Source organism: Hakea prostrata, chromosome 11 (assembly GCF_041222555.1).
Source record: "Hakea prostrata isolate BN-2017 chromosome 11, UWA_Hpros_2, whole genome shotgun sequence".
Taxonomy (NCBI): Eukaryota; Viridiplantae; Streptophyta; class Magnoliopsida; order Proteales; family Proteaceae; genus Hakea; species Hakea prostrata.
Genome location: NC_142610.1, coordinates 18,949,990 through 18,975,137, shown reverse-complemented (window position 1 = coordinate 18,975,137; position 25,148 = coordinate 18,949,990). Strand labels below are relative to the sequence as shown.

At 37.3% G+C, this 25,148-nt stretch overlaps 5 protein-coding genes and 2 pseudogenes across 5 annotated transcripts; 3 read left to right on the top strand and 4 right to left on the bottom strand.

Annotated features, from left to right (window-relative positions):
- The first annotated feature begins 769 nt into the window (after positions 1-769).
- On the top strand, positions 770-4,212 carry LOC149000605 (pentatricopeptide repeat-containing protein At3g12770 pseudogene; annotated as a pseudogene).
- Positions 4,213-4,386: 174 nt separating this feature from the next.
- Positions 4,387-5,904, bottom strand: LOC149000604 (xanthotoxin 5-hydroxylase CYP82C2 pseudogene; annotated as a pseudogene).
- Positions 5,905-5,969: 65 nt separating this feature from the next.
- LOC149000603 (protein PLANT CADMIUM RESISTANCE 2-like) lies at positions 5,970-7,228 on the bottom strand. Its single transcript, XM_089140910.1, has 3 exons — positions 6,880-7,228; positions 6,518-6,802; positions 5,970-6,419 (listed from the first exon to the last, which is right to left on the bottom strand). Exons 1-3 carry the CDS (start codon positions 7,079-7,081, stop codon positions 6,334-6,336), a joined length of 573 nt encoding a protein of 190 aa, XP_088997036.1. The 5' UTR covers positions 7,082-7,228; the 3' UTR covers positions 5,970-6,333.
- Positions 7,229-9,958: 2,730 nt separating this feature from the next.
- LOC149000602 (protein PLANT CADMIUM RESISTANCE 2-like) lies at positions 9,959-10,881 on the bottom strand. The gene is made up of 3 exons (XM_089140626.1): positions 10,622-10,881; positions 10,259-10,543; positions 9,959-10,183 (listed from the first exon to the last, which is right to left on the bottom strand). Exons 1-3 carry the CDS (start codon positions 10,821-10,823, stop codon positions 10,101-10,103), a joined length of 570 nt encoding a protein of 189 aa, XP_088996752.1. The 5' UTR covers positions 10,824-10,881; the 3' UTR covers positions 9,959-10,100.
- Positions 10,882-13,588: 2,707 nt separating this feature from the next.
- LOC149000601 (protein PLANT CADMIUM RESISTANCE 2-like) lies at positions 13,589-14,696 on the bottom strand. The gene is made up of 3 exons (XM_089140628.1): positions 14,358-14,696; positions 13,996-14,280; positions 13,589-13,920 (listed from the first exon to the last, which is right to left on the bottom strand). Exons 1-3 carry the CDS (start codon positions 14,503-14,505, stop codon positions 13,838-13,840), a joined length of 516 nt encoding a protein of 171 aa, XP_088996754.1. The 5' UTR covers positions 14,506-14,696; the 3' UTR covers positions 13,589-13,837.
- Positions 14,697-17,625: 2,929 nt separating this feature from the next.
- Positions 17,626-19,797, top strand: LOC149000600 (strychnine-10-hydroxylase-like). The gene is made up of 2 exons (XM_089140984.1): positions 17,626-18,628; positions 18,905-19,797. The coding sequence occupies exons 1-2, from the start codon at positions 17,663-17,665 to the stop codon at positions 19,526-19,528; spliced, it is 1,590 nt and encodes a 529-aa protein (XP_088997110.1). The 5' UTR covers positions 17,626-17,662; the 3' UTR covers positions 19,529-19,797.
- A 2,786-nt stretch (positions 19,798-22,583) lies between these two features.
- On the top strand, positions 22,584-24,882 carry LOC149000599 (strychnine-10-hydroxylase-like). Its single transcript, XM_089140226.1, has 2 exons — positions 22,584-23,670; positions 24,010-24,882. The coding sequence occupies exons 1-2, from the start codon at positions 22,714-22,716 to the stop codon at positions 24,631-24,633; spliced, it is 1,581 nt and encodes a 526-aa protein (XP_088996352.1). The 5' UTR covers positions 22,584-22,713; the 3' UTR covers positions 24,634-24,882.
- The last annotated feature ends 266 nt before the right edge of the window (positions 24,883-25,148 follow it).

The window sequence follows — 25,148 nt, the reverse complement described above, 5'->3', positions numbered from 1 at the left end:
TATAGTTGCAGATCTCTTAGCCAGGAAGACCCTTTCGATTTTAGGCTTGTTTGGTTATCTGAATTTAGGAATTTCAAATCTTTGGATTCAAATAGGAGATTTAAATTTGTTTGTATTCATGGATTCATGAAATTTAAGAATTTCACTTTTTAAACGTGAATTAAACAATTCTTGGGTATTGGGTGAAATTCATGAAAATAGTTAATTTTTTAACCATTAATTCATATATTTAAAATTCCATTTTATCTCAAATATTTGGATTCATATATAACCAAATAGGGGCTTATCATATATTTTTTTTGGTTAGGACGCTTAACATTTTAGGTGTATACAACATTAGAGGGATTTAAAATGAAATGAGATTTCAAATCTACGGATTCATAGTTCAAAAAATTAACTATTTGGTTAGCCTCCAATTTATCGAAGTTCACCCAAGAATGGCTTAATTCACGTTTTTAGGCAAAAAAAAAAAAAAAAAAAATCCCTAGATTTTATGAATTCAAATATGTTTTACAGTTATAAATTTTCGCGAAATCTGTGAATTCAAATAACCAAAGAATGATGTTCTCTTCTTTGTATTTTCCTCAGTCGTTAATCTCAGTTATACACTAACATATATATATGGGCAAAATAGTAATTTTAATTTCAAATTAATAGAAAAATTAATAGTGGATAAGTTGAAATTAAAAAAAAAAAAATCAACTATAGACGGTTTAGATTTTCCCACTCAAGTGCAGTCAAGCAGTGAAGAGTTCAAAAACCACATGAAAAAAATAAAATAAAAAACAACTCTCAAAGAGGCTATCACGAAATTTTAGGAAGAGCAAAACAACAATTCAAACAGAGAGTTTCATCCTCTGTTGACTCGGCAGCAATACTCAGCAGATGATTAAAATAATCCGCGAAGATGGGAAATGAAGATTAGAAGGCATTTTTCACCCTTTGACCCTGTTATTTCGTAATTCGTTCTACAGATCGTATACATGAAATCAACAACTGAAAGAACTTGGATGCTGGAGCTTGCAAATGGCTCTCCGTGATTGTTTACAGATTTATTGTTTCCTTCCATCTGAGAAGCCCCCGCATCGAGTTCATCATGGGCAACTCCATAATAGTATTTCTTTTCGAACTTGCTCATCTAAACTTGGAGTCTTATCCTCTACCCATCAAGTGCTCGATGAAACTCCTCTACCAGATACACTTGCTTGGAACACCCTTATCCAAAACCATATCAACGAAGGAGATCCTGAACGGGCTATGATGGTCTATCATCAAATGCTTCTCGGAGGAGTACGTCCTGATAAACATACTCTCCCTCGCATTTTAACTGCTACTCGCCTTTCTGGCAGCTTGTTTTATGGAAAACAAATTCATGGGCAAGTTCTGAAGCTTGGGTTTGGTCCCAATGATTATGTGTTGTCGGCTTTAATGGCAATGTATGGGCATCTTGATAGAGCTGATACTGCAAAGTTTTTGTTTGGCCAATCCCCTAGGAGGAACAAGGTCTCTTGGACTTTGCTGGTTGGGTTATACATCAAGGAAGGTAATCCCAAGGCGGCTATTGATACCTTTCTCCAAATGGTGAGTCTGGGCTTTGAGATTGATGATGTTGCATTGGCAACTGTTATTGGAGCCTGTGGGCGTCTAAAATCACTACTGGAAGGGAAAAAGATTCATGAGATTGCGAAGAGGCTGGGATTAGAATCCAGTGTTTTAGTGTGTAATGCACTATTGAAAATGTATCTTGATTGTAACAGCATTGGAAGTGCTCGTTTAGTTTTTGATCAAACACACTCTAAAGATGCCATTTCATGGACAGCTATTGTTCGTGGTTATGTGAAGAGCGGGGAATTCAATGAAGGCCTGAAACTGTTCCGGTCAATGAATTTTGAAGGGATAAAACCAGATTCATTGACGATCTCGAGTGTTCTTCCTGCCTGTGCAAGAATATCTGCAAGTAAACATGGGAAAGAGATTCATGCATATGTAATAAGAAATGATATCAACTCAAATTTAACAGTCCAAAATGCAATAATGGACATGTATGCAAAATCAGGATGCCTTGAATATGCTTCAGAGGTTTTTGCAAGAATGAGGGAGAAAGATGCTATCTCTTGGACTATAATGATTTTGGGTTATAGCTTACATGGACAAGGAGAGCTGGCAGTTAAATTGTTCCACGAAGTGGAAAAGCATAGGGGAATATTTCCAGATCAGATCATGTATGTTGCAGTACTGCATGCTTGTTGCACAGCACAGATGGTTGAGGAAGGAATGTTTTACTTTGGTCATATCACAGCGCCCAAGGTTGACCACTTTGCTTTAGTGGTTTCTCTGTTGGCTCATGCTGGGCAGTTCAATGAAGCTAGGGCCTTTATTAAGAAGTACCAGCTTGAACGGCATGCAGAGGTTCAAAGAGCACTGCTTAACGGGTGCAGGATACACCGAAACATGAACACTGCTAAACGAGCCATTGATCAACTGATTGAGTTGGAACCTCTAAATGCTGACAATTATGTTGTACTGTCTAACTTTTATGCTGCTAGTGCAAACTTGGATACGGTCATCAAAGTGAGAGAAATTATTCGAGATATGGGTTTGGAGCCAAGGAGAGCTTATAGTTGGATTGAGGTCAAGAACAAGATTCATGTCTTTGGGGTAGGGGATGTCTCACACCCAAGATCAGTGAGGATATATGAGGAATTACAGGGGTTATGGAAGAAAATAGAAGAGCAAGAAGGTTATGCGCCTGATGCAGATTTTAGCCTCCATGATGTGGATGAAGAGAGAGAGTGCATTCCTATTGGCCATAGTGAATTATTGGCCATCTCTTTTGGACTGATCAGTATACAGGGAAGGGCAACTATTCATGTTACCAAGAACCTCCGGATATGCCGGAACTGCCACAATTTTGCTAAGTCCATCTCAAAGATTGTTGGGCGAGAGATCATTTTGAAGGATCCCAATTATTTCCACCATTTCAAGGATGGGTTTTGTTCATGTGGGGACTTTTGGTGATTTTGGTTTGACCCATATGCTTCATTTTATTCTCTTTTTCCTTTTGGTCTGTTGCTGTTGAAAACCTATTGCAACTTCTGCACCGAGACAATCAATAAAGTGAGAACAATTCAAGCTTTTGGGATTGAAGAAAGGTAGTTGATTTCAAGAACTAATTATCTCCTTTTGGGTAGGATGATTCAGAAGGAAGACATTGACAGGATCCATAGACTACAGCTGATGAGATTGAATGACATTCAAAAACACGGCGTCACAAATAGATGTTGAAGTATCTTGTTTGTGTAGAGTTGCTGATTTCACTTCTATCTGGTTATGACAGAATAAATTCCAAGTTGACATAATCATATGTACTGTCTTGGCAATAGCTGCTAGATGCTGTACTGATCTATGCATTTCTAGAGAGGATATATAGAAGAGAAGCTGCTCCTACACCAAACAGTTGTCCGAAGGCCATAGATATGTTGATTTAGATGATGACCATGTATGGAGGTGTTTGTTTTGATGTTAGGGGTTGAAAAAGGTGGAAAATACAGATGTCAGGTCAGTTTACTCGGTTACTGACTTACAAGAGATCATGAGGGTCAGTTTAGGGGTGGATTTCCAAAACGAATCCAGGATTGTCAGGTTTTGGAGGTGGAACTTGTAGCTAGATGAGAGGGGCTTAATGTGGCGTTGGAGCTGGGTTCGTCGCTGCTGCAAATAGAATCAGATTCTTTGAAGGCCATATCACTCATTGATCCTTGCTAGCGTGTGCAAGGGAGGTATGCGAGGCTGATAACTGGTATTAAAGATCTTGTTGGTTCGTTTGGCTGTATTTATTTCGAACACGTGTGTAGGGAAGCTAACGAAGCTGCTGATTGGATATTGAAGGTCCCTCCAGAATTGGGAAATTCTTTGGTGTTCTTTCAGGATTCCCCTCTGAAGTTGAAGCCTTTTTATTTTACTCTTTTTTAGTTTTGGTCTTTGACCTCATTTATGTACCGAAAGGAGGGGAAAAAAATCCTCTTAATAGGAACAGTGTGGCTAAAAATTTGAATTTTGTGAAACCTAAGGCTGTGTTTGCTTTCCATGAAAGAAATTGGAAATAAAGTCATGCGGATGCTGTACACCTTTCCTTTTATGGAACTGCAATGTTAGTCTCAGTATTGTTTGCATCTCTCTTGTTGAAGATTGGACCCAGTAAGTTGAATACCCCTAGATTAATGAATCAAGGCTGTGTAATCAACCATACAAAAGCTTTTGAGTCAGCTCTGTGAGTACTTCCAAACAAGAGTGGGTATTGCCAAATGTTTTTTCTTGAGGGGATAAGGAAAACGAAAATTTCACATTCTAATCCAGGTCATTGAAAGCATACTGAGGGGAAACCCCTTATGTTGATTGACATGCAGTAACTCTTAACTCAGACAGATGGGAGGAAAGTCGAGGACTGAGGAGAACCTCCAATGGAGTTTCCTTTGGCATGGTTAGACTTGTAGCTTCAGTCATGTCCACATTTTCTTCAGAAGGTGTCTGCATCTGGAACCCATGAAATAAACGAGCAAGCATCATATGCAATTATGCACGGTGGGAAGGGCATATGAGATTCCAGGGCTTGATCTCCTACCCGAGCCAAATTGGATCAATTCAAAAGTCATACCTCAAAAATCCACATCAGCATGACTTGTCAAAAATCTTTCTGGCTGGAATTCCAAAGGGTTTGACCAAATGTTTGAATCTCTACGTGTTCCAAACATTCACTAGCACTCTTGTGCCTGCCACAATCTTAAACCCACCAACACTGCAATCCTCTAGAGCTTCATGTGGTATCATGAGAGGAGCAACAGGGAATAGGTGAGGTACTTCTTTGACTATGTGGCATTGAGAGATACAAGGTTACCAATGTCTTCCTCATCTACATTCTTATCCTTGCCCACATGTCCATCTAGGGTTTTGAAAGAACTCCGATCCTACCATAGCAGTGGCTTTGACAGCAGTGTTGTGGTGTTGACCGTGGATTCAGAATCCTCTTCAAGGATCGACAACATCACATCCATGGAATCCTGCTCATGATCATCATCACCATCCTTTGCAAATTGTCTCTTCTGCTGATGTTCTTGCAGCCATTTCTAAGTAATCACATCCATATCTCCATAGCAGTCCTCTTCATGGTGCTCTCCTCTCCTTGAAACCAATCTATCCAAGAAAAGGAATAGCATCTGATGCAACTGAGACACCACTTAATCAGAAGAACTCAATTATAGTTTTGCTTATATTCTGGACCTCTTGGCTGTACTCAGTTTCCCGTTCAACGACATTAAAATATTGCTTTCCAACAACCATCTTAAGGGCCACGTTCATGATTAGATCAAGAAACAATCTATTCATTTATATCTTAACTTGATTTCCCCTGTTCTTAACCCAAAACCCATGTGAGTCCTTCATACAATTATCAATCTCTGAGTACCTGCTGTGCTTTAGTGATTCAAGCCTGCGGTTGGAGAGCAGCTCTCGCATCTCACGCCAATAAGATCCATAGGGTGCAAAGCCAATCATAGCGTAATCATAAGTCAATTGATCGCCAGAAGCACTTCTTGGATGGCTTGCCAGCGCCTTATCGTTTGTAGTGAAGCACTCCTTGGCTAATTCCCAGTTTCTAATAACAAGTGTTCTCTGAACTTCGAATCCTACCATGAGGGCTGATCCATGCTTGTCAGCCATAGCAGTAAGCGTTCGGTAGAGGGGCTGAGGAGTTAAAAGTCGAAGGATGTGGCCTATTAAGGGCCATGCTCCAGGTTTTAATGGTGCTTCCCCTGCCTTATTGGAGATCCATAGATGGTTGAAGACTAGTAGAGCCAATAGCTCAGCAATTAAGTCTAGGAACTGGTGGAGCAATATCCATGATTTGCTTCAAGCCTCAGATTGCAAATGATAAGATGAAGATACCATTTTCCAGTCAAATTTAAATATCAAACAAATATAAACTTTAGCTTCTACAGACTCTACGGAATGGTGCCACATAACCCATGACTCAGTTCCATCTTATCATTGAGTCAATTGTTTTATTTTTTATTTTTTAATAGAAGTCAAGTTGTTTACGCGTTTTTTTTTTTTTTTTATGAAGCAGAATGGCCGGAACTTTGGCACGTTATCTACATCTACACATCCAGGAAAAACAGGGGAACAGCATTACAGAAAAAGGATTGAAATCATACTCCATAGGAATAGAAATTAAACACAATCATCGGTACAGCATAATTAAGTAGATTCACAAATTCATCTCCGTATGTTACAGATTCATCTTCAATTCGGACTCAAACGTTTCCATTTCCAAATTCTTCAGTAATTAGTCTCTCTGCTCATGGGTTCTTGCATAGGAGCCATTGCTACCCCACGGTTCTGCTGTTCCACATTACCATGCCAACCTGCAAATTGAGTTCACACAAAAGATCTATTAGAATCGCTGTCTTCTTAGAAGAAATGAGATGAAAAAAAACCCAATAAGATCTAGCAGGAAACTAACCAATTTTCATGTCGAATCCATGGTTTTCAAGCTCTCTGTACTCTTGACACAGAGCACATGGCTCACAGCAACAATGAACCAAGCAATCCCCACAAGGATCATCTTTAAGATTGTATTGTTGTCTCATCTTAGAACGATAGAAGCATGAATAGCAGCACTGACAACCAGTCAAACACAAGATCAATGTATAAAGAGCTCCATTTGCTCCACAAGAACTGGATCCCTTATCGATGAGTTCAGTGATTCGGCCGAAGGTGATACATGGGCACCAGCATGTGATGCAACCTGTGATTCAGATATGATTAATATTTTGAAAGCTTTGATCAGAATTGACAAAATGAAACTGGGTTAACAGAACTTACAGTTTCTAGCATCAGAAAAGCAGTCACAGAGGCCAGTAGACCAAGGAACTGGAGCTTGAGGGCGAACTGGAATAGTAGGTGGGGCGGGAGAACCACCCCAACTGTATGTTTGGGTTGTTGAATCCGCCGGAATTCCGGTGGCCGGCACTGAACTTGCTAGTGCTGGATTGAACTTCTGGGGAATACCATTAGATGAATACATGTTTGCTGATACAGAGATGCCTGAACTTGGGCTGTGACTTGCCTCTATATCAAGGAACGAAGTGGGCACACAGAGGGAGAGAAAAGAGTCAAGCTGGGCGGCTCCCCTCTCCTCGCCGTGTGCTTCATGGCAGGAATGATTTGTTGACTTGAATTTATGTTTTCTTAATGGAGTTTTTTTATTTTTATTTTGGGTTAATTGTACGTTTGTACCATTGTTTTCAGACTTAAAGTTCTTGGAAAGAGTTCCCAAAATGTCAGGTAGACGGTGAATTCCGATTAAGAAAAACAAAGAATACAACATAATCCAAACAGTTTTAGAGTTTTTATATGTGATTCTGGGATCCACATCCTCTTGTAATTTATTTTCAAAATTATTCAATTCAAACTAGAATTTAAATAAAATTCAAATTTATGAGTAGGTTTAAATAAAATTTAAATATAGTTTGAATTGAGTATCCGTTGGATTACTTAAAGCCCCATGACACAATCCTAAGAGGGAATTGTTTATCTCTTAAGTGAGAAAAATTACTTGGGACTCACTTTAATAATATTTGAAACTAATATTGCCTCCTTTGATGTTGTTTGTTTATTAATGACATCATAATTTAACCCTAATCCTTACTATTAGAGGGCATTTATAAATATTTTTTTTTTCAAAAATAATAAATATAATTATTGGAATCACATAGAGTCTATATGTAATTTACTCTTCATATAATTTTGCAATCAATTACATTTAACTTCAATCTTATAACAATAGGGGCATTTTTAATTGATTTTTCTTAGGGATAATAAATGTAATTGATTATAAACTTAGGTGGTCTATATGTAATTTGCTCGTATTTTAAATGAGAAATTCTCCATGAGGGTCAATTTTAGGGGTGGATTTGCCAATCGATTCCAAGATTGTCAAGTTTTTGAGGACAAACTTGTAGCTATATGGGAGGGGCTTAGGGTGGTATTGGAGCTTGGTTTGTTGCTACATGCTGCAAATAGAATCAGATTCTTTGAAGGCTGTATCACTCCTTGATCCTTGCTCGCGTGTGCAAGGGAGGTGTACGAGTCTAATAACTAGTAGTAAACATCTTGTTGGTTTGGGTGGCCGTAGTCCTTTCGAAAATGTTTATGGGGAAGCTAACAAAGCTATTGATTGGATATCAAAGGTCACTCTAGAAATTGGAAATTCTTTGGCCTTTTTTCAGGATCCCCCTCTAGAGTTGAAGGAGATCATTAGAGCTATTGGCCCTTTCGTTTTACTATTTTCTAGCTAGTTTTCTTTCTTTTGGTCTTTGACCCCATTTATTGTAGAAAAGATGTATTCGAAATAGCACAAAAGAGAAGATTAGATGTTGGCACTCTCAGGTGCGTTACAACGCCCCTTTCAGGTGTGTTTCAACATCGCTTTCCTTAAGACTTAATTTGCCCCCACTAATATTTGCAAACAGGTTGTGGCAAATTGTCTCCCAAGATACAAAAAAGCCCAACAATTGTTTTTTTTAGGTTTCATTATGCACTTACTAACTTGAAACATAGAGTACTTAAGGAAAAATTGTAATTTGTTTGGTGGTCTAGGAGCACCTATAGGGTAGAGAGGTACTTATTCTTAAGTTCATGACTCTATACAAATAAGTACCCTCTTCTATAGTTACATCCATACACGGTCAAGTTTGAGCCATCAAATCATTTGGCCATATGATCCGATGGTCTAGATGATTGAACGTGTTCATATGGATATACCTTTATAATGGATGGATTATTGATGCTAATCTATCCATTGGATCTTGTTGGATTCACCTTGATTGACTGTTGATCAAACAAATGGTCCAGATCAAATCTTGTTTGAAGCGATGCAAATGTGCATGGTGTGTGGCAAAAGCACCTGATAGTACCCCTGCGCATGCCGTGCGGCGTGCGCTATGACGATAAACTTGTATTAGCGTGTTTTGTTATTATAAATTGTAATTAATAAGAAGAACATCCTAATTAATCCAAGATCCCAATTTCTTCGAATGTGAGACTAAGCTTTCCTAATAAAAAAACATCAGCACTTTACTTAATTAATTTCGACGAGCCAATAAATAAAAATACATCTATTATAATTCAAAATATTACAACATCTATAAACCAAAAGATCCATTGGGGGTCTCACCTTTAAATCATTTTATTATATTAAGGAATATGCCCACATATATTTTATGGGGCCCACATATTCGAAAAAAAATAAGTAAATTGTTGATAATGATTTTTTCCGACAAAATATAGTTAATTAAAGCAACAATACCAAAAAATAATAATATATAAATAAATAAATATATACATATACATGACTTCAACCCTAAAAATATAGGTACAAACCAAAATTTTCTTTGATAAGACTTGCAAATCAATTTTTTATATTTTTTAGGTAAGAGATTTAAACTAATGACAATTCAAGCAGTATTTAATGTAAAACTATAAAACGGACTATAAAGGGTTGCAATTTAGTTTCGGGCTGGTGGGAGACACAACCAATTAAGATTCAGTTCGAGCTATAACGAGCAATGGTTCGATTTTAATGGTTTGAAATGTAAATTGACACCCCTATTCTACCCCTTCTTCGGAATATTTGTAGACATAGTTTATAATTTTAGTCGTTTTAGCTTTATTTTATTTTATTTCCTAATATTTTTAGGGTTTCAAAGACTCTTTGTTCTACGAAGATTATGACATGTTTATATGTGGAATCCAATTTGCTCTTTAATTCCAGAAAAAAAACACTGATTCTTATCCCAGTCATAGAAGGTTTTTGAGACACTTTTCGAGTGATTTATTATCCCCTGGAAAACAGGGGAGCTGCATTAGAGTAAAAGAATTGAAATCAAGTTTATTTCATAGAGATATTTTATACAATCATCAGACAGCATATTTGAATAAACATTCAAATTCGTCAACAATATGTTACAGATTCATCTTCAATTTTATTGTTACAGATTCATCTTCAATTCAGACTCAAAACACTTCCATTACCAAATTCTTTATTAAACAGTTTCTCGGCTCATGGGTTCTTGCATAGGAGCCATTGCTATCCCACGGTTCTGCTGTTCCACATTTCCATGCCATCCTGCAAATTGAGTTTACATAAAAGATTAATAACTGAAATCAGATGAAAACCCATTAGAGTTACAAGAGAACTAACCAATTTTCATGTCGAATCCACGGTTTTCAAGCTCTCTGTACTCTTGACACAGAGCACATAACTCACAGCAACAATGAACCAAGCAATCCCCACAAGGATCATCGTTAAGATTATATTGTTCTCTCATCTTAGAACGATAGAAGCATGAGTAGAAGCATTGGCAACCAGTCAATACAGCGATCAATGTATAGATAGCTCCATTTGCTCCACAAGAACTGGATCCTTTATCGACAAGTTCGGAGATTTGGCCAAAGGTGATACATGGGCACCAGCATGTTATGCAACCTGTGATTCAGATATGATTAATATTTTCAAAAGCTTTGATGAGAATTGACAAAATGAAACTGGGTTGACACAACTTACAGTTGCCAACATCGGAACCGCAGTCACAGAGGCCAGTAGACCAAGGAACTGGAGCTTGAGGACGAACTGGTATGGCAGGTGCGGTGGGAGCACCACCCCAACTGTATGACTGGGTTGTTGAATCTGCCGGAATTCCAGTGGCCGGCACTGCATTTGATAATTCTGGGTTGAACTTCTGGGGAACATCATTAGATGAATACATGTTTGCTGATGCAGAGATGCCTGAATTTGAACTGTGGCTGGCCTATATATCAAGGAAGGTGGTGGGCACAGAGAGGGAAGGAGGGTCAACCTAGGCAGCATACCATATGCTTCATGGCACGGCTGCAGGAGTGACTTTGTTGACTGAGTTTGGATCTTTGCTTTCAGATTTAAGTTTTGATCAACACACATCCGTATCCATATTCCGTCAGGGTTGAGGTCTGTGTTGCATTCACACTTCTCAACCATACATTAGAAAGACGGTGCATTTCTGAATTCTGACAAGAAAAATCAACGCAGACCCCCTCCTAATATGTAGTGGAGAGGTGTAAGATGAGCACAAACCTCTACACCTCAGGGTAAAAGATCCGAATTTATTTTATGCTGTATATAATTAATATATTTTAAATAAAACATTCTTAGACTCAATAAGGTATATTGTCAAAATGATATAGACTTGAAAAGATTTTTCTCACTCAAAAGATTATTTTATTTTTATATTGAATACTGTCATAAATCCAATCATATGAATTTGAAAATTTCCTCCATATAAGTGGAGGACCCAAACTAACAATAAGACTCTTCCACAAATTCTTTTATTAAAGAAAAATTATTTCCATTTAATTTAGATATTTAATTCATATTCAAAGTCTCAGACATGCATGGCTCTTGAAAACTAACCCTTGAATATTTCTAAGTTGATAGAAATACATAGAAAGATTAGGTGGAGGAGTTTCTTCTCGCACTAAAATATCTTAGACTTATCTTCTATCAATACAAAATATCTTTATCTAGCCACAAATTTTTGTGGACAATGTCTTCTCACGCAACATGGCAAGTAACATGGCAGACATTATTCATCAACAAGAAAAACATGGCAGGCAATGTAATGCACTAGCAGACTCATCAGAAGGTCCACAACATTATTTTGCACATCAGTTTCTTGGTCCATTAGTGTGATATCAATTCATTTTATGTTAATAGAGAGTATAATGTGATAGCAGTAGATTCTCTTGGTATGTAGTAAGGCTATGTCCTTAGCATGCAAAACAAGTGAATTCATTTTTGATCTCTTTTGACCTTACAAATGATGCTAGTTCGATTGCTTCATGAGTTTGATATGGATATGCCCTTTAAAGAGCCTGTGGATGTAACTGAACGCATGAGTTTATCTATGTCTAGAAAAATACCTTTGATCGAAAGTCCTCCTTAACCCTTAAATATTTCAAGCTATTGACTTCACAAGAACGCCTCTACGGCAGTGACGGATGGATGGCCAGACCTTCTTCGCAATATTGATGCTCCCAACGCGACAACCACAATTTTGCCCTTGTGGCATGTTTTTGTGTCCGCCGTTATGGTGTGTTTTGTGTCCGCCTTTATGGCGTATTTTGTGTCCGCCATTGTGGCGTGTAAATCTCCACATTTGTGATGTGTCTCCCTATGTGGGTGTTGGTGCTTAACTATTGCTGTATTTGTTACAACTTTCGTTCTAAGGATTTCTTGGTCTTGACCCAACCCTTAGCCTGGATGACCCTGTCTATTGCATGTATGACAGTTTGGTCAATTTCTGCTCCTTGGTTCGAACCGAACCTTGTGTTTCATGCATCTATCTGTTGTTTTTTTTCCCCTTTATTTGGTGTGTCTGTACTTTTCTTTGTTCTTGAATGAAGTGTTATTTACCAAAAAAATAAAATAAAATAAAATTTCAAGCTATTATAAATTGGATGGATGCTAATATGGTATGGCTGCATCAGTAGAAGATTATAATACATGTATGCTTAGAATAAGGCCCATTGTTAACCCTAAGTGTGCTCTGGAATCTCATGATGTACTTTGTTTTTGGTTTTTACTTCTATTTTCTTTGTCATGCATTTATAAGTCCATACATTAATTATCTTGAAGGTGCAATGTATGTTAAGAACTCTTATAAATAAAGTAGGTTAGTATAAGGTGGTAATGGCATTAGCTCTTAGGTCTTGTTTGGAATTGACAAGGCAATAAAATTTCATAATTTGGAGTTCAAAAGCAGGTTGTTTCAATCTATTGAAAATGGTTCTCAAAGAGTCCACTCCTTCTACAAAAGTGCTTGTTATTTTGGAGGATATCATGGGTCTTACACATTCTTATAGTCATTGTCATTTCTCCTTTGTTTCTAGATCGTCTAATTCAATGGCAAATTCGTTGTCATAGGCTCATAGCTAGCCCTCTCAATGAGGCTTTTCAATGAGTGGTTGCTGCATAATTCATGGCCTTTTTGTGTTTATGTAAGTAGAAGCTAATGTGTGTATAAGCTCAAGCTTTTCTTTGCAATGAATTTTAATTTTATTAAAAAAAAAGAAAATTATTGGTATTGAACAATCATCCAATTAAGATTAAATAAATGGACATCTTCTTCAACCAATATCCTTAATTTCTCAGTCATGCATTGCAACTACTTGTAAGCAGGAGTCAAGATCTTTAATACCCAACTTATCTGTTAAATCATTTTCCTACACTCACATGAAATAGTGAGACTCACATTCGGGGTCTCACCTCAAAATTATTTTATTATACTAAAGAATAGACCTACATATATTTGTGGGTATTTGAAAAAAATAAGTAGATGATTGTTTCTGACAAAATATAGTTAGTGAAAGCAACAATAAATAAATAAATAAAAACCATGACTTCAACCCTATAAAGTTAGATGCAAACCAAAATTTTCTTCGATAGGAGATGAATTTTGTTTTTTAAATTTTTAGATAAGAGATGCAAACTAGGTAGTTAGCTACCTTAATAACTATAGGCATTTTATTCACAATGTAAAATCAAATAACAAAAATTGCAAAAGAAATAAAAAAGAGAGAATATAAAATCAAATAAAAAGAATAAAAAAAGGAGAAAACAAAATGATAAATAAATTGAGAAAGAGAAAAAAAAAACCTAATTGTGGAGAATATTTTCTTTCTAAATTTTATTGTTACAGATTCATCTTCAATTCAGACTCAAACACTTCCATTACCAAATTCTTCATCAAGCAGTTTCTCGGCTCATGGTTACTGGCATAGGAGTCATTGCAATCCCACGGGTCTGCTGTTCTACATTACCATGCCATCCTGCAAATTGAGTTTACATAAAAGATTTATAACTGAAATCAGATGAAAACCCATTAGAGTTACAAGAGAACTAACCAATTTTCATGTCGAATCCACGGATTTTAAGCTCTCTGTACTCTTGACACAGAGCACATGACTCACAGCAACAATGAACCAAGCAATCCCCACAAGGATCATCTTTAAGATTATATTGTTTTCTCATCTTAGAACGATAGAAGCATGAGTAGCAGCACTGACAATCAGTCAAACACAAGATCAATGCATAGATAGCTCCATTTCCTCCACAAGAACTGGATCCCTTATCGACGATTTCGGAGATTTGGCCAAAGGTGATACATGGGCACCAGTATGTTATGCAACCTGTGATTCAGATATGAATAATATTTTGAAAGCTTTGATGAGAATTGACAAAATGAAACTGGGTTGACACAACTTACAGTTGCCAACATCGGAACCGCAGTCACAGAGGCCAGTAGACCAAGGAACTGGAGCTGGAGGACCAACTGGTATGGAAGGTGTGGTGGCCGGCACTGCACTTGCTAGTTCTGGGTTGAACTTCTGGGGTTTTTCATTAGATGAATACATGTTTGCTGATGCAGAGATCGATGCCTGAATTTGAACTGTGGGGCTGGCCTATATATCAAGGAAGGTGGTGGGCATACAGAGGGCCGGAGGGCCAACCTAGGCAGCAAACCCATATGTTGACTGAGTTTCCATCTTCGCTTTCAGATTTAAGTTTTGATCTAACACAAATCCATATCCATTTAACCCTCACGTTTCTGCGTTTACACTTCTCAAGTATACATTAGTAAGACGGTCTATTTTTGAATCTTGATAAGAAAAATCAATGTGTTCCCTAGCATACCCCTTCCTAATATGTGGTAAAGAGTAGGGGGTGTAAATGGATCCGAAATCCGCTTCCGAATTCGCATCCGTATCAGTTTAGAAGAATCCGAATTCGAATCCGTCTGATTACTAGTAGGATGCAGATAAGGTATACGGTATATTCCTTTCTTACCGATTATTATTCGTTCGATAAAATTATCCGATTAAAAGTTACTTATTTAGATTTATTTTTTTTATTTTGTATAAATTTTTTACCTGTGATATGTGTGATTATTTTTCTAGATTTTTTACTAAAATAACTATCAAAGTCATTAAATTCTTAAATTCTAAATCTGGGCTTCACAAATAAAATGATAAAGATGTAAACAGGAGTCGAAAACTTGTATTCAATCTGTTTTTATGTCCATTTAAAATAATTTACTTAAGAAAATAACTATTCGATTGAATCCGTCTAAAAATTAATAGGATATTATCCGAATCCATCCGAATATAATAGGATACAGATATGGTATTATCACTAACCAATCCGAATCCGATCTGTTTACACCCCTACACCTCAAGATAGAAGATCGAATTTGTTTTACACGATATATAATTATTATATTTAAATGAAAAATTCTCAGACACCATAACATATACTGTAAAAATGATATAGACCCAGAAAGTAATTCTAAACGGCGACCGTTTCTTTTTCTCACTCAAAAAATGATTTTATTTTTGGATTAAATAATATCATGAATCTAACCATATGAATTTGAAAATTTCCTCCACATAAGTGGAGGACCCAAACTAATGATAAGACTCCTCCAGAAATTCCATTAGTAAAGGAAAATTATTGCCATACATATTTACTTCATATTCAAACTTTTGGGTTGATTTTTTGTGAGTGTGAGACAATGCATGGCTCTTGAAAGCTAACCCTAGAATATTTCTAGGTTGATAGGCAAACCTAGTTTCTTGTATAAACCATATAGACATCAGTTTTTTTCCAGAACCCGACTCTACAATTATGATTCACTTCCTTAGCATATAGATCCTCAAAAGCTCTTAAGAACGCTTGGAATGTAGTAGATCTAACTAAATTATGTTCTTATCCTTCTCAGTATTATAATTTTATTCTCTCAAAAAAATGTATATATATATATCTTAGACTTATCTTCTATCAAGACAAAATATCTTTAATTCATCCATAAATTTTTGGGGACCATGCCTTTTAAGGCAACATGGGAAGTAACATGGTGGGCAGTGTAAAGCACTAGCTAGCAGACTCACTAAAAGGTCCACAACATTATTTTGCACATAACTTCCTTGGCCCTTAGTTTGAAAGCCTTTCCATGTTAATAATTGAGAGGGTAATACTCTCTTGCCAGTGAGGCTATGTCCTTAGTTTGCAGGATAGATTCGCCATGGTAGGCTGTGCAAGCAAACCAATAGATAAAACAAATTCTAGTGAGTCACTTCACAATTTTTTGTATGGACAATCTCTTATCATATGTATGTAGCAAGAAAAAGAACAAACTACAAAGCCAATTTAAGAAAGGTTATTGTCATGCTGATGTTAATGGCTAAGCCCATTGAAGCTAAGGTGGGGATGTTGGGCTTTTCGAATATAGGGGGGACAAGACTACATGAAATGTGCAGCATGCATGGATATCATTTTCTCCCTAATTAGTTATAAATTGAGTATTTTTTTGCAATTACCATTAGGATTGTGAACTTGGCTTTATAATATCCGACCACAACAATGAAACCCATATTAGGAAACCCATATATATTGCATCAATCAACCATTAGCCCCTTAAAAGAGATCTAGTCCTCCACATAGATATTGAAACATGTTTCCTAAAAATAAGACAATACTAACTGGCAAAACGAAATCAACTAAAGAAGGAAATTTAATTTGTGGAGTGAACCCTTGGATATTTCTAAGTTAATGGAGTGAAACACCCATAAGGTTAGGGTGGACAATTTCTTCTCAAATTTAAATGTTTTTGAGTTTAGATAAAATATTTTAGGGTTTTTTTTTTTTTTAAATTTTTTTAATTCTCATTCCCTATTTTGCCTATTTAATAGAAATGAATACAAGAATTCGTTTCTGGTCGAAAATGAAAAATAGTTTGATTATTTTTTGTTCCAAAATAAATTATAGAATGGAAAATAAGTTTGATATGTTAAAATAAAAATTTGACCCCAACAAAAATGATAGTAAAAATTATAACATATTTTTAGGATTTAGGAGTGAGAAAAAATTATTTTTATTAATATACCCTCAATTTGTATTTGAATTTTAAGTAGCTGACATGAAAATGAATAGAATGAACATAGATAAAAGTTCTATTTTATGGACTTTGGGAGGTTCTACCATTTTATTAAGTAAATATAGGATTTTAAATAGTTTAAGACGGGGGGGGGGGGGGTCAAAGAATGAGAATGAAAATTGATTCAAAAAAAATCTATCCAGAATGAAAATTTTGTGGATAACGTCTTCTCTCATGCTGCATGGCAAGTAACGTGGCAGGCAGTGCACGAGATAAAAACAAAGTAATAAGGTTAATTTACAAATTTTTGTATGGAGAATCTCTTCTCATATGTAACCTAGCAGGAAAAGAACAAACTAGAAAGCCCAATTTAAAAAAAGGTGATCGCCATGTTGATGTTAATTGCTAAGCCAATGGGAAGCCAAAGAAGGGTTGTTGGACTGCATGATACCTGCAGCATGGATGGACATCATTTTCTCTCCAAGTAATCCTAATTGAATCTACCAACCAAAACATGGAAAGGCATGAAGTGGAACTCAAAACTCACTTGACCAGTTTATAAACTATACACTAATTTGAATTAACTCATACATATATAGTAGCATTATGCTTTGTGACTCTCAGAAGTGAAGCCAATCATGGAAATACACTTCCAACTCCAAGCCCTGCAAGCCATTTTTGGTCTATTAGCTCTAATTGTGGTTTACTATCTCCGGGTTGTAAAGGCTACTCCCCATAACAAGAGCAAGGCTAGGAATGCCCCAGAAGCACCTGGAGCATGGCCAATAGTTGGCCACCTTGTTAAACTATCAAGCCCTGAGCCCCTCTTCAGAACACTTGCAGAGATGGCTGACAAGTATGGACCAATCTTCACTCTTCGATTTGGCATTCATCGAACACTTGTCATTAGCAGTTGGGAGTTGGCCAAAGAGTGTTTCACCACCAATGACAAGGCCTTCGCAAGCCGTCCAAAGAGCGCAGCCGGCAAGTACTTGGCATTTGATTATGCCATGATTGGGTTCGCGCCCTACGGTTCCTATTGGCGTGAGACACGCAAGTGTGTTATGCTTGAGCTACTCTCCAATCGTAGGCTTGACTCCCTCAAGCGCACTCGGTATGTAGAAATTGAGAATTGTATGAAAGATCTACATGGGCTCTGCGCGAAGAACAATAGGAATCCACTTACGGTTGAAATGAATCGAGTTTTTCGAGATCTAGCCATGAATTTGGTCCTCAAGATGGTAGTTGGTAAAAAATACTGCAGTGTGGTAGGTGCGGTAGATGAGTATGATGAAGAGACCCAGAGGATCCAGAAAACAATAGATGATTTCTTTAAGCTAGCAGGTGTCTCAGTTGCATCAGATGTGCTTCCAAGTTTCTTAGCATGGTTGGACTTTGATGGGGCACAGAAGGCCATGAAAAAGACTGCTAAAGAGATGGACTTGATTGCAGAGACATGGCTGCAAGAGCACCAGCAAAAGAGATTAGCTGGGAAGGTTGATGGTGATGAACAAGACTTCATGGATGTGATGCTGTCAATCCTTGAAAAAGACAATCAATTCCATGATTATGAATGTGATTCGGTGGTGAAGGCTACTGTTCTGGTATGTGCTTTTATAGGTCAAATCCCTAATTTAGTAGAGATCCTCTCCAGCCTATCTGTCAGATCATCCTTCCACACATGAGGGTGGGTCTCACATTGTCTTGCCTTATATTTGCAGACCTTATGAGTATAGGTATCACTACCTCATATGAGTGTGAGAGAATGGTCTGATAGGCTGGTTGGGTGGAGAGGATCTGGACTTAGTCAAATTACTACCTTAACTTTTTGAGATCCCATGAAGATACAATTTTAAAGTAACTTGAAACTAATTTTGCAGGCAATGATGTTAGCTGCCACAGATCCCATTGCGATATCCTTGTCATGGACACTTTCTTTACTACTAAACAACAAGCAAGTCTTGAAGAAGGCTCAAGATGAACTGGAATTTCACGTAGGGAAGGACAAGAAGGTGGAAGAGAAAGACATTGGCAACCTTAAATATCTTCAAGCCATAATCAAGGAAACACTTCGTCTATACCCTGACACACCACTATTAATTCCCCATGAAGCCATAGAAGATTGTACAGTAAGTAATTTCAAAATCCCAAAGGGAACACGTTTGATAGTGAACCTCTGGAAGATGCATAGAGACCCTCGTGTGTGGTCAAACCCTTTAGAATTCCAACCAGAGAGATTTCTTACAACTCATCTCAGTACAGATGTATGGGGAAAGAACTTTGAGTTTATTCCTTTCGGGTCAGGTAGAAGATCATGCCCAGGAATCTCATTCTCTCTTCTGACATTACAAATGATGCTTGCTCGATTGCTTCATGAGTTTGACATGGGTACGCCCTTTAATGAGCCTGTGGATGTAACTGAACGCATGGGCTTATCTATGTCTAGAAAAGCACCTTTGGAAGTCCTCCTTAGCCCTCGAGTCTCTTCACATATTTATGACTAGTAAATATTTCAAGCTATTATAAATTGGATGTATGCTATTATGGTATGGCTGCAACACTAGAAGGTTATAATACATGTATGCTTAGAATAAGGCCCATTGTTAACCCTAAGTGTGCTCTGGAATCTCATGATGCAATATGTTTTGGATTTTACTTTTTTTTTGTCATGCATTAATAATTCCATACATTAATTATCTTGAAGGTGTAGTGCATGTTAAAAACTCTTATAAATAAAGTAGATTAGTATAAGGTAGCTGAGGCATTATCCTAGGTCTTGTTTGGAATTGACAAGGCAAAAAGATTTTCGTAATTTGAAGTAGAAACAAAAATAGGTTGTTTGGATCTCTTTAAAATGGTTCTCAAAGACTCCTCTCCTTCTACAGAATTGCTTGATATTTTGGAGGATACGATGGGTCTTAAACATTCTTTTGGTCATTGTCATTTCTCCTTTGTTTCTACATCTACCAATTCAATGGCAAATTCGTTGTCAAGGCTAACCCTCTCAATGAGGCTCCCCAATGAGTGGTTGTTGCATAATTCATGGCCTTTTGCATCTATGTAAGCATAAGCTAATGTGTGTATAAGCTCTTCTTTGCAATGAATTTCATTTTATCCAAAATAAAATAAAATTTATTAGTACTAAATAATCATCCAATTAAGATAAAATGAATGGAAATTTTCTTCAACCAATACCCTTAATTTTCCAGTCATGTGTTGCAAACAAATCTTCTCTACCCAACCTGCCCATTCAACCATCCTTTTACATTCACATAAGATAGTGAGACCCACATTTATCAGATCTATCCATATAAATAGTGTAGAACCTACACGCATGTTAGTGTGAAAAGATATTGAACAAGTTTTTTTTTTTTTTTTGGTGACCAAGTCTTTTTTTTTATTCAGCCGGACAAGCCAAGGGAGCAAGAGAGCATAACACTTGCAACCAATGAGAGAAATAAGTCATACAGTTAAGTCCGAAATAGACTGGGCTTTCCGGGCTAGAAAGTCTGCTATAGTATTAGACTTCCTAATTACATGATCAATACTACAAGAAATGAAAAAAGTCTTCAAGTGCCTTATGTCCTCCATTATTGATGCAGAATACACTGGTGCTAGATTCGTGGAGGGGTTGTTTAAGCACTTTACCAATTTTAAGCAATCAGATTCGACCAATACATCATCCAAGCCTTCACCCAAAGCATGTAATAAGTCCATTCTTAGTGCTAAGGCTTCACCCATAAATAGGTCTTGAAAAAGGGCCGGTTCAGATATAGCCAATAAGGGCTCATCTCCACGGTTCTTGATTATAGCTCCCAAACCACCCAAGTCCCCATTGGTTTTTAATGTTGCATCTGTGTTTTCTTTACTTGGCCTCGTGGGGGGAGGGGTCCTTGTGTGTTGATCTACCACCTAAGATGTTACAGGTTGTAGAGAGGATTGTTAAGCTAAAACAGTATGGACCTCATGAAGGATGGGCTTTGCTGATATAAATTATGTCCATGCTTTGGTTGCTACTTGAACCACCTCAATTGAAGTCCACTTCTTCCTATTAAACACGTGGTCATTTATTACAACCCAAATATACCAACACATATAAAAACATGAACCTTGGGCTTCTTTTGTCTTGATGCTAGAGCCCATATTGATCCTTTGTAACTCTTGAATCCACCGATGTAGCTCAAATTGATCATGATAATGAAATCTATAGTCCACTGGGCTTGCAAACCAACATGCTTTTGCAAATGAACATTCAAATAGAATATGCGGTGTGGACTCATTTGAAAAACTGCACCTTGTACATGATGGATCAATGGGTATGTTTCTTCTCTAAAGAGCTACTCCTGATGCTAAACCTCCTGCGACGGCCCTCCAAACAAATTGCTTTACTTTGCGTAGTGTCTTGACCTGCCAAATAAATTTCCAATCCTTTGGTGTCAACAGTTTCCAAGGAAGTGTATGGGATGATGTGGCTTGATCCTCTTAAATGTTATCCTTTCTACTAGCAATCATATGTTATACCGACATCACTATTAACTTGCCATCTTTGTTGCCAGCCCAAAAAAGCTCATCATCTTCTGGAAACAATTCAAGTTGGTTTTTAGTACTGTTTTCCTATCCTCTTCATGAAAATATTGGTGTAAGATCTCCCTCTTCCATCTTCTACTATCTTGGTCAATTAAGTCTGCAACCAAATAAAATCACAGCCTATTGGTTTTGGGTGAATGAGGGTGTAGTTTGGTAGTCCACACCTTTGTGCCATGCCCTAATTTCCATACCATGTGTTGGATTAAGGCCTCTATTCCTTCTAAAATGTTGGCCCAAGCCCATGATGGTTGGTTGCCTTTTTCTACTTCCAAAAAATCACATTGTGGGAAATGTATAACTTCTGTGAAGGAAGCCCATAAGGAATTCGGTTTTGTCCAAAGTCTAAAAGCAACTTTTGCAAATAAGGATATATATATTTGCTCTATTTGTATTTTTGAAGCCCAAACCACCAAGAATTTTAAGTTGACATAATTTCAATAATGAATAAATTTGGGGGGGGGGGGGGGGGGGGGGCGGGGGAGCTCCACTATGTAATTGTTTAAGATTGTATCATATATAAAAACACGTGACCCCTAGTACACTATCTATTTTTAAACATTTGCACACAGTTTCACGGGGCGAGGAGAAATCACAAACAAATAAACGTCGCAGTCCAATAAAATAAATATGAGCTCTTACCTTGAGCTCTTGGATCACCTAAGAAAATATTATAAATGACTCCATATCAGTATAATTTTTTATTTATTTTACATCTGAAGTTTATTTGGATCAATTCACACACACCTCCATTACATTTTCAAGTGAGCTTTATATAATTAATATAAACACCTTCACCCCATGCTTCTTGAGGATTTAAAGTCTGACCTCGTGAAGCATTCGTTTTTGCCAAGTGACCCACCCACAAGTTCAATTGTTTCTTTTATTAATACAACTTGCGTGATGCCAATTGATATAGAAGACTGCAGTCGATATGACAATTGATCTATATGTTCCAATCCTCAGATGAGTCAGTGATAGGTTTTATTACTTTCTTTTATAATAAAACCTATCACTGCCTCGATATGACCAATACTCAGTTTTGATGCTGTTTGTGTTTGATATCTTTATCTTATCCTCTGCAATCTGAGGCTTGAAGCAAATCATGGATCTGCTCTACCAGTTCCTAGCCATAATTGCCGGGCTGTTGGCTCTACTAGTCTTCAACCATCTATGGATCTCCACCAAGGGTTCTCACAATAAGGCAGAAGAAGCACCAGAAGCACCCGGAGCATGGCCCTTAATAGGGCACCTCCTTCAGCTCTCAACTCCTCAGCCCCTCTATCGAACACTTGCTGCTATGGCTGACAAGCATGGACCAGCCTTCATCGTAAGATTCGGAGTTCATCGAACACTTGTTATTAGCAACTGGGAATTGGCCAAGGAGTGTTTAACTACAAACGATAAGGCCCTGGCAAGCCGTCCAAGAAGTGCTTCTGGTGACCACTTGACTTATGATTATGCTATGGTTGGTTTTGCACCCTATGGATCTTATTGGCGTGAGATGCGAAGGTTGGTGATGCAGGAGCTACTCTCAAACCGCAGGCTTGAATCACTAAAGCAGATCAGGTACTCAGAGATTGACAATTGTATGAAGGACTTACATGGGCTTTGGATGAAGAACAAGGGAATTCAGGTTAAGATTGAAATGAATAGTTTGTTTCATGATCTAATCATGAATGTAATTCTTAAGATGGTTGTTGGAAAGCGATATTTTAGTGTGGTTGAAGTGGATGCTGAGTACAGTCAAGAGGTCCAGAATATAAGGAAAACTATAACTGAGTTCTTTAGATTAACTGGTGTCTCAGTTGCATCTGATGCTATTCCTTTTCTTGGATGGATGGGTTTCAAAGGAGAGGAGATTGCCATGAAGAGGACAGCCAAGGAAATGGACGTGATTACTGAGAAATGGCTGCAAGAGCATCTGCAGAAGAGACAATCTGCAAAGCATGGTGATGATGATCATGAGCAAGACTTCATGGATGTGATGTTGTCGATCCTTGAAGAGGATTCTGAATTCCACGGTCAGCCCCGCGACACTGCTGTCAAAGCCACTGCTATGGTAGGACTTATTCAAATTTCAATCAAACCCTAGATTTATTTTCACTCTTATTCGCTTCTAACAATTTCATATGTGGAACTAAGCAGTGTTGAGGTATTTGAGTTATACCCAACTTATGTTTTAATCTAGGCCATTAGATTGATTACAACCTAATGGTGTAATGGACTTTATGAGAGAGTCTAATTAACTTTAGAACCTAGTGTTGTTTATGATTATTGACTAGAAGCAATGGTCAAGAAATTACAAACTAGATACTCAAGTTGTAATGTTTTAAATAAGCAATCTTGTACTTAAACCTTAAACCTAACACAAAATAATAGTATATCTTTGTATTTGCAGGCTATGCTTTTAGCTGCCACGGACACCACCTCAATAACTTTGACATGGGCACTTTCCTTGCTACTGAACAACAAACAAGTGCTTAAAAAGGGTCAAGAGGAATTAGATAGACATGTAGGCAAGGATAGGAATGTGGTTGAGGAAGACATTGGTAATCTTGTATATCTCAATGCCATAGTCAAGGAAGTATTTCGTCTATACCCTGTTGGTCCTCTCATGATGCCCCATGAAGCTATAGAAGATTGCAATGTTGGTGGGTTTAAGATTGTGGCAGGGACAAGAGTGGTTGTTAATGTTTGGAGCATACATAGAGATCCAAACATTTGGTCAAACCCTTCGGAATTTCAACCAGAAAGATTTTTGACAAGTCATGCTGATGTCGACGTTCGGGGTATGAATTTTGAACTCATCCCATTTGGGTCAGGTAGAAGATCATGCCCTGGAATCTCATTTGCCCTTTCCACCTTGCACATGATGCTTGCACGATTACTTCACGGGTTCGACATGCAGACACCTTTTGAAGAACATGTAGACATGACTGAGGCTATAGGTCTAACCATGCCCAAGGAAACACCATTGGAGGTTCTCCTCACTCCTCGACTTTCCTCCCATCTGTATGAGTGAAGATTTACTGCAGGGTTGTACAAGAAGTGATTCATGGATGAAGTGAAACTTCCAAGTATCGGTTTTTCTGCTAAGGGAGATATAGACATTTCTTGTGTCTCTAAGCATTGTGTTTTTATTTATATACAATGACTGTATAATTTGTTTGTGATTTCATGTATACGAAAGTGATGGTTTTAAGCCTGTTGCTTCCAAATAATGAAACTATATATTATCTCCTCCACAAAATCAATTCGGAGAGATCTTGTCAACCCCCCACCCAAAAAAAAAAAAAGAAAAAAAAAGGAGTTGCATAATGCAGGAGCTGAATCTAGTTAACAACAGCTGTATCATTATAAAATGAAAATGTTTTTAATGAATATGTGTAAAATAATAGCAAGCAATACCATTAACAAGTTTCGTGGCAGAATTGGGGATGTGGGGCTGAAAAAACGTACAGAGAAAGGCTTGTATTCAAGATTTTCTTAATTTATTTTTATTTGTAAAACTACCATCACCATGCCAGAAAAAATATT

Coding starts and splice junctions, on each gene's coding strand:
- LOC149000599 (XM_089140226.1), top strand. CDS start 22,714: ATGGATCTGCTCTACCAGTTCCTAGCCATAATTGCCGGGCTGTTGGCT. Junction 23,671..24,009: donor CTGTCAAAGCCACTGCTATG/GTAGGACTTATT, acceptor TTGTATTTGCAG/GCTATGCTTTTAGCTGCCAC.
- LOC149000603 (XM_089140910.1), bottom strand. CDS start 7,081: ATGTATTCATCTAATGGTATTCCCCAGAAGTTCAATCCAGCACTAGCA. Junction 6,803..6,879: donor CTTTTCTGATGCTAGAAACT/GTAAGTTCTGTT, acceptor TCTGAATCACAG/GTTGCATCACATGCTGGTGC. Junction 6,420..6,517: donor TGGATTCGACATGAAAATTG/GTTAGTTTCCTG, acceptor CTCAATTTGCAG/GTTGGCATGGTAATGTGGAA.
- LOC149000602 (XM_089140626.1), bottom strand. CDS start 10,823: ATGTATTCATCTAATGATGTTCCCCAGAAGTTCAACCCAGAATTATCA. Junction 10,544..10,621: donor CGGTTCCGATGTTGGCAACT/GTAAGTTGTGTC, acceptor TCTGAATCACAG/GTTGCATAACATGCTGGTGC. Junction 10,184..10,258: donor TGGATTCGACATGAAAATTG/GTTAGTTCTCTT, acceptor CTCAATTTGCAG/GATGGCATGGAAATGTGGAA.
- LOC149000600 (XM_089140984.1), top strand. CDS start 17,663: ATGGAAATACACTTCCAACTCCAAGCCCTGCAAGCCATTTTTGGTCTA. Junction 18,629..18,904: donor TGGTGAAGGCTACTGTTCTG/GTATGTGCTTTT, acceptor CTAATTTTGCAG/GCAATGATGTTAGCTGCCAC.
- LOC149000601 (XM_089140628.1), bottom strand. CDS start 14,505: ATGTATTCATCTAATGAAAAACCCCAGAAGTTCAACCCAGAACTAGCA. Junction 14,281..14,357: donor CGGTTCCGATGTTGGCAACT/GTAAGTTGTGTC, acceptor TCTGAATCACAG/GTTGCATAACATACTGGTGC. Junction 13,921..13,995: donor TGGATTCGACATGAAAATTG/GTTAGTTCTCTT, acceptor CTCAATTTGCAG/GATGGCATGGTAATGTAGAA.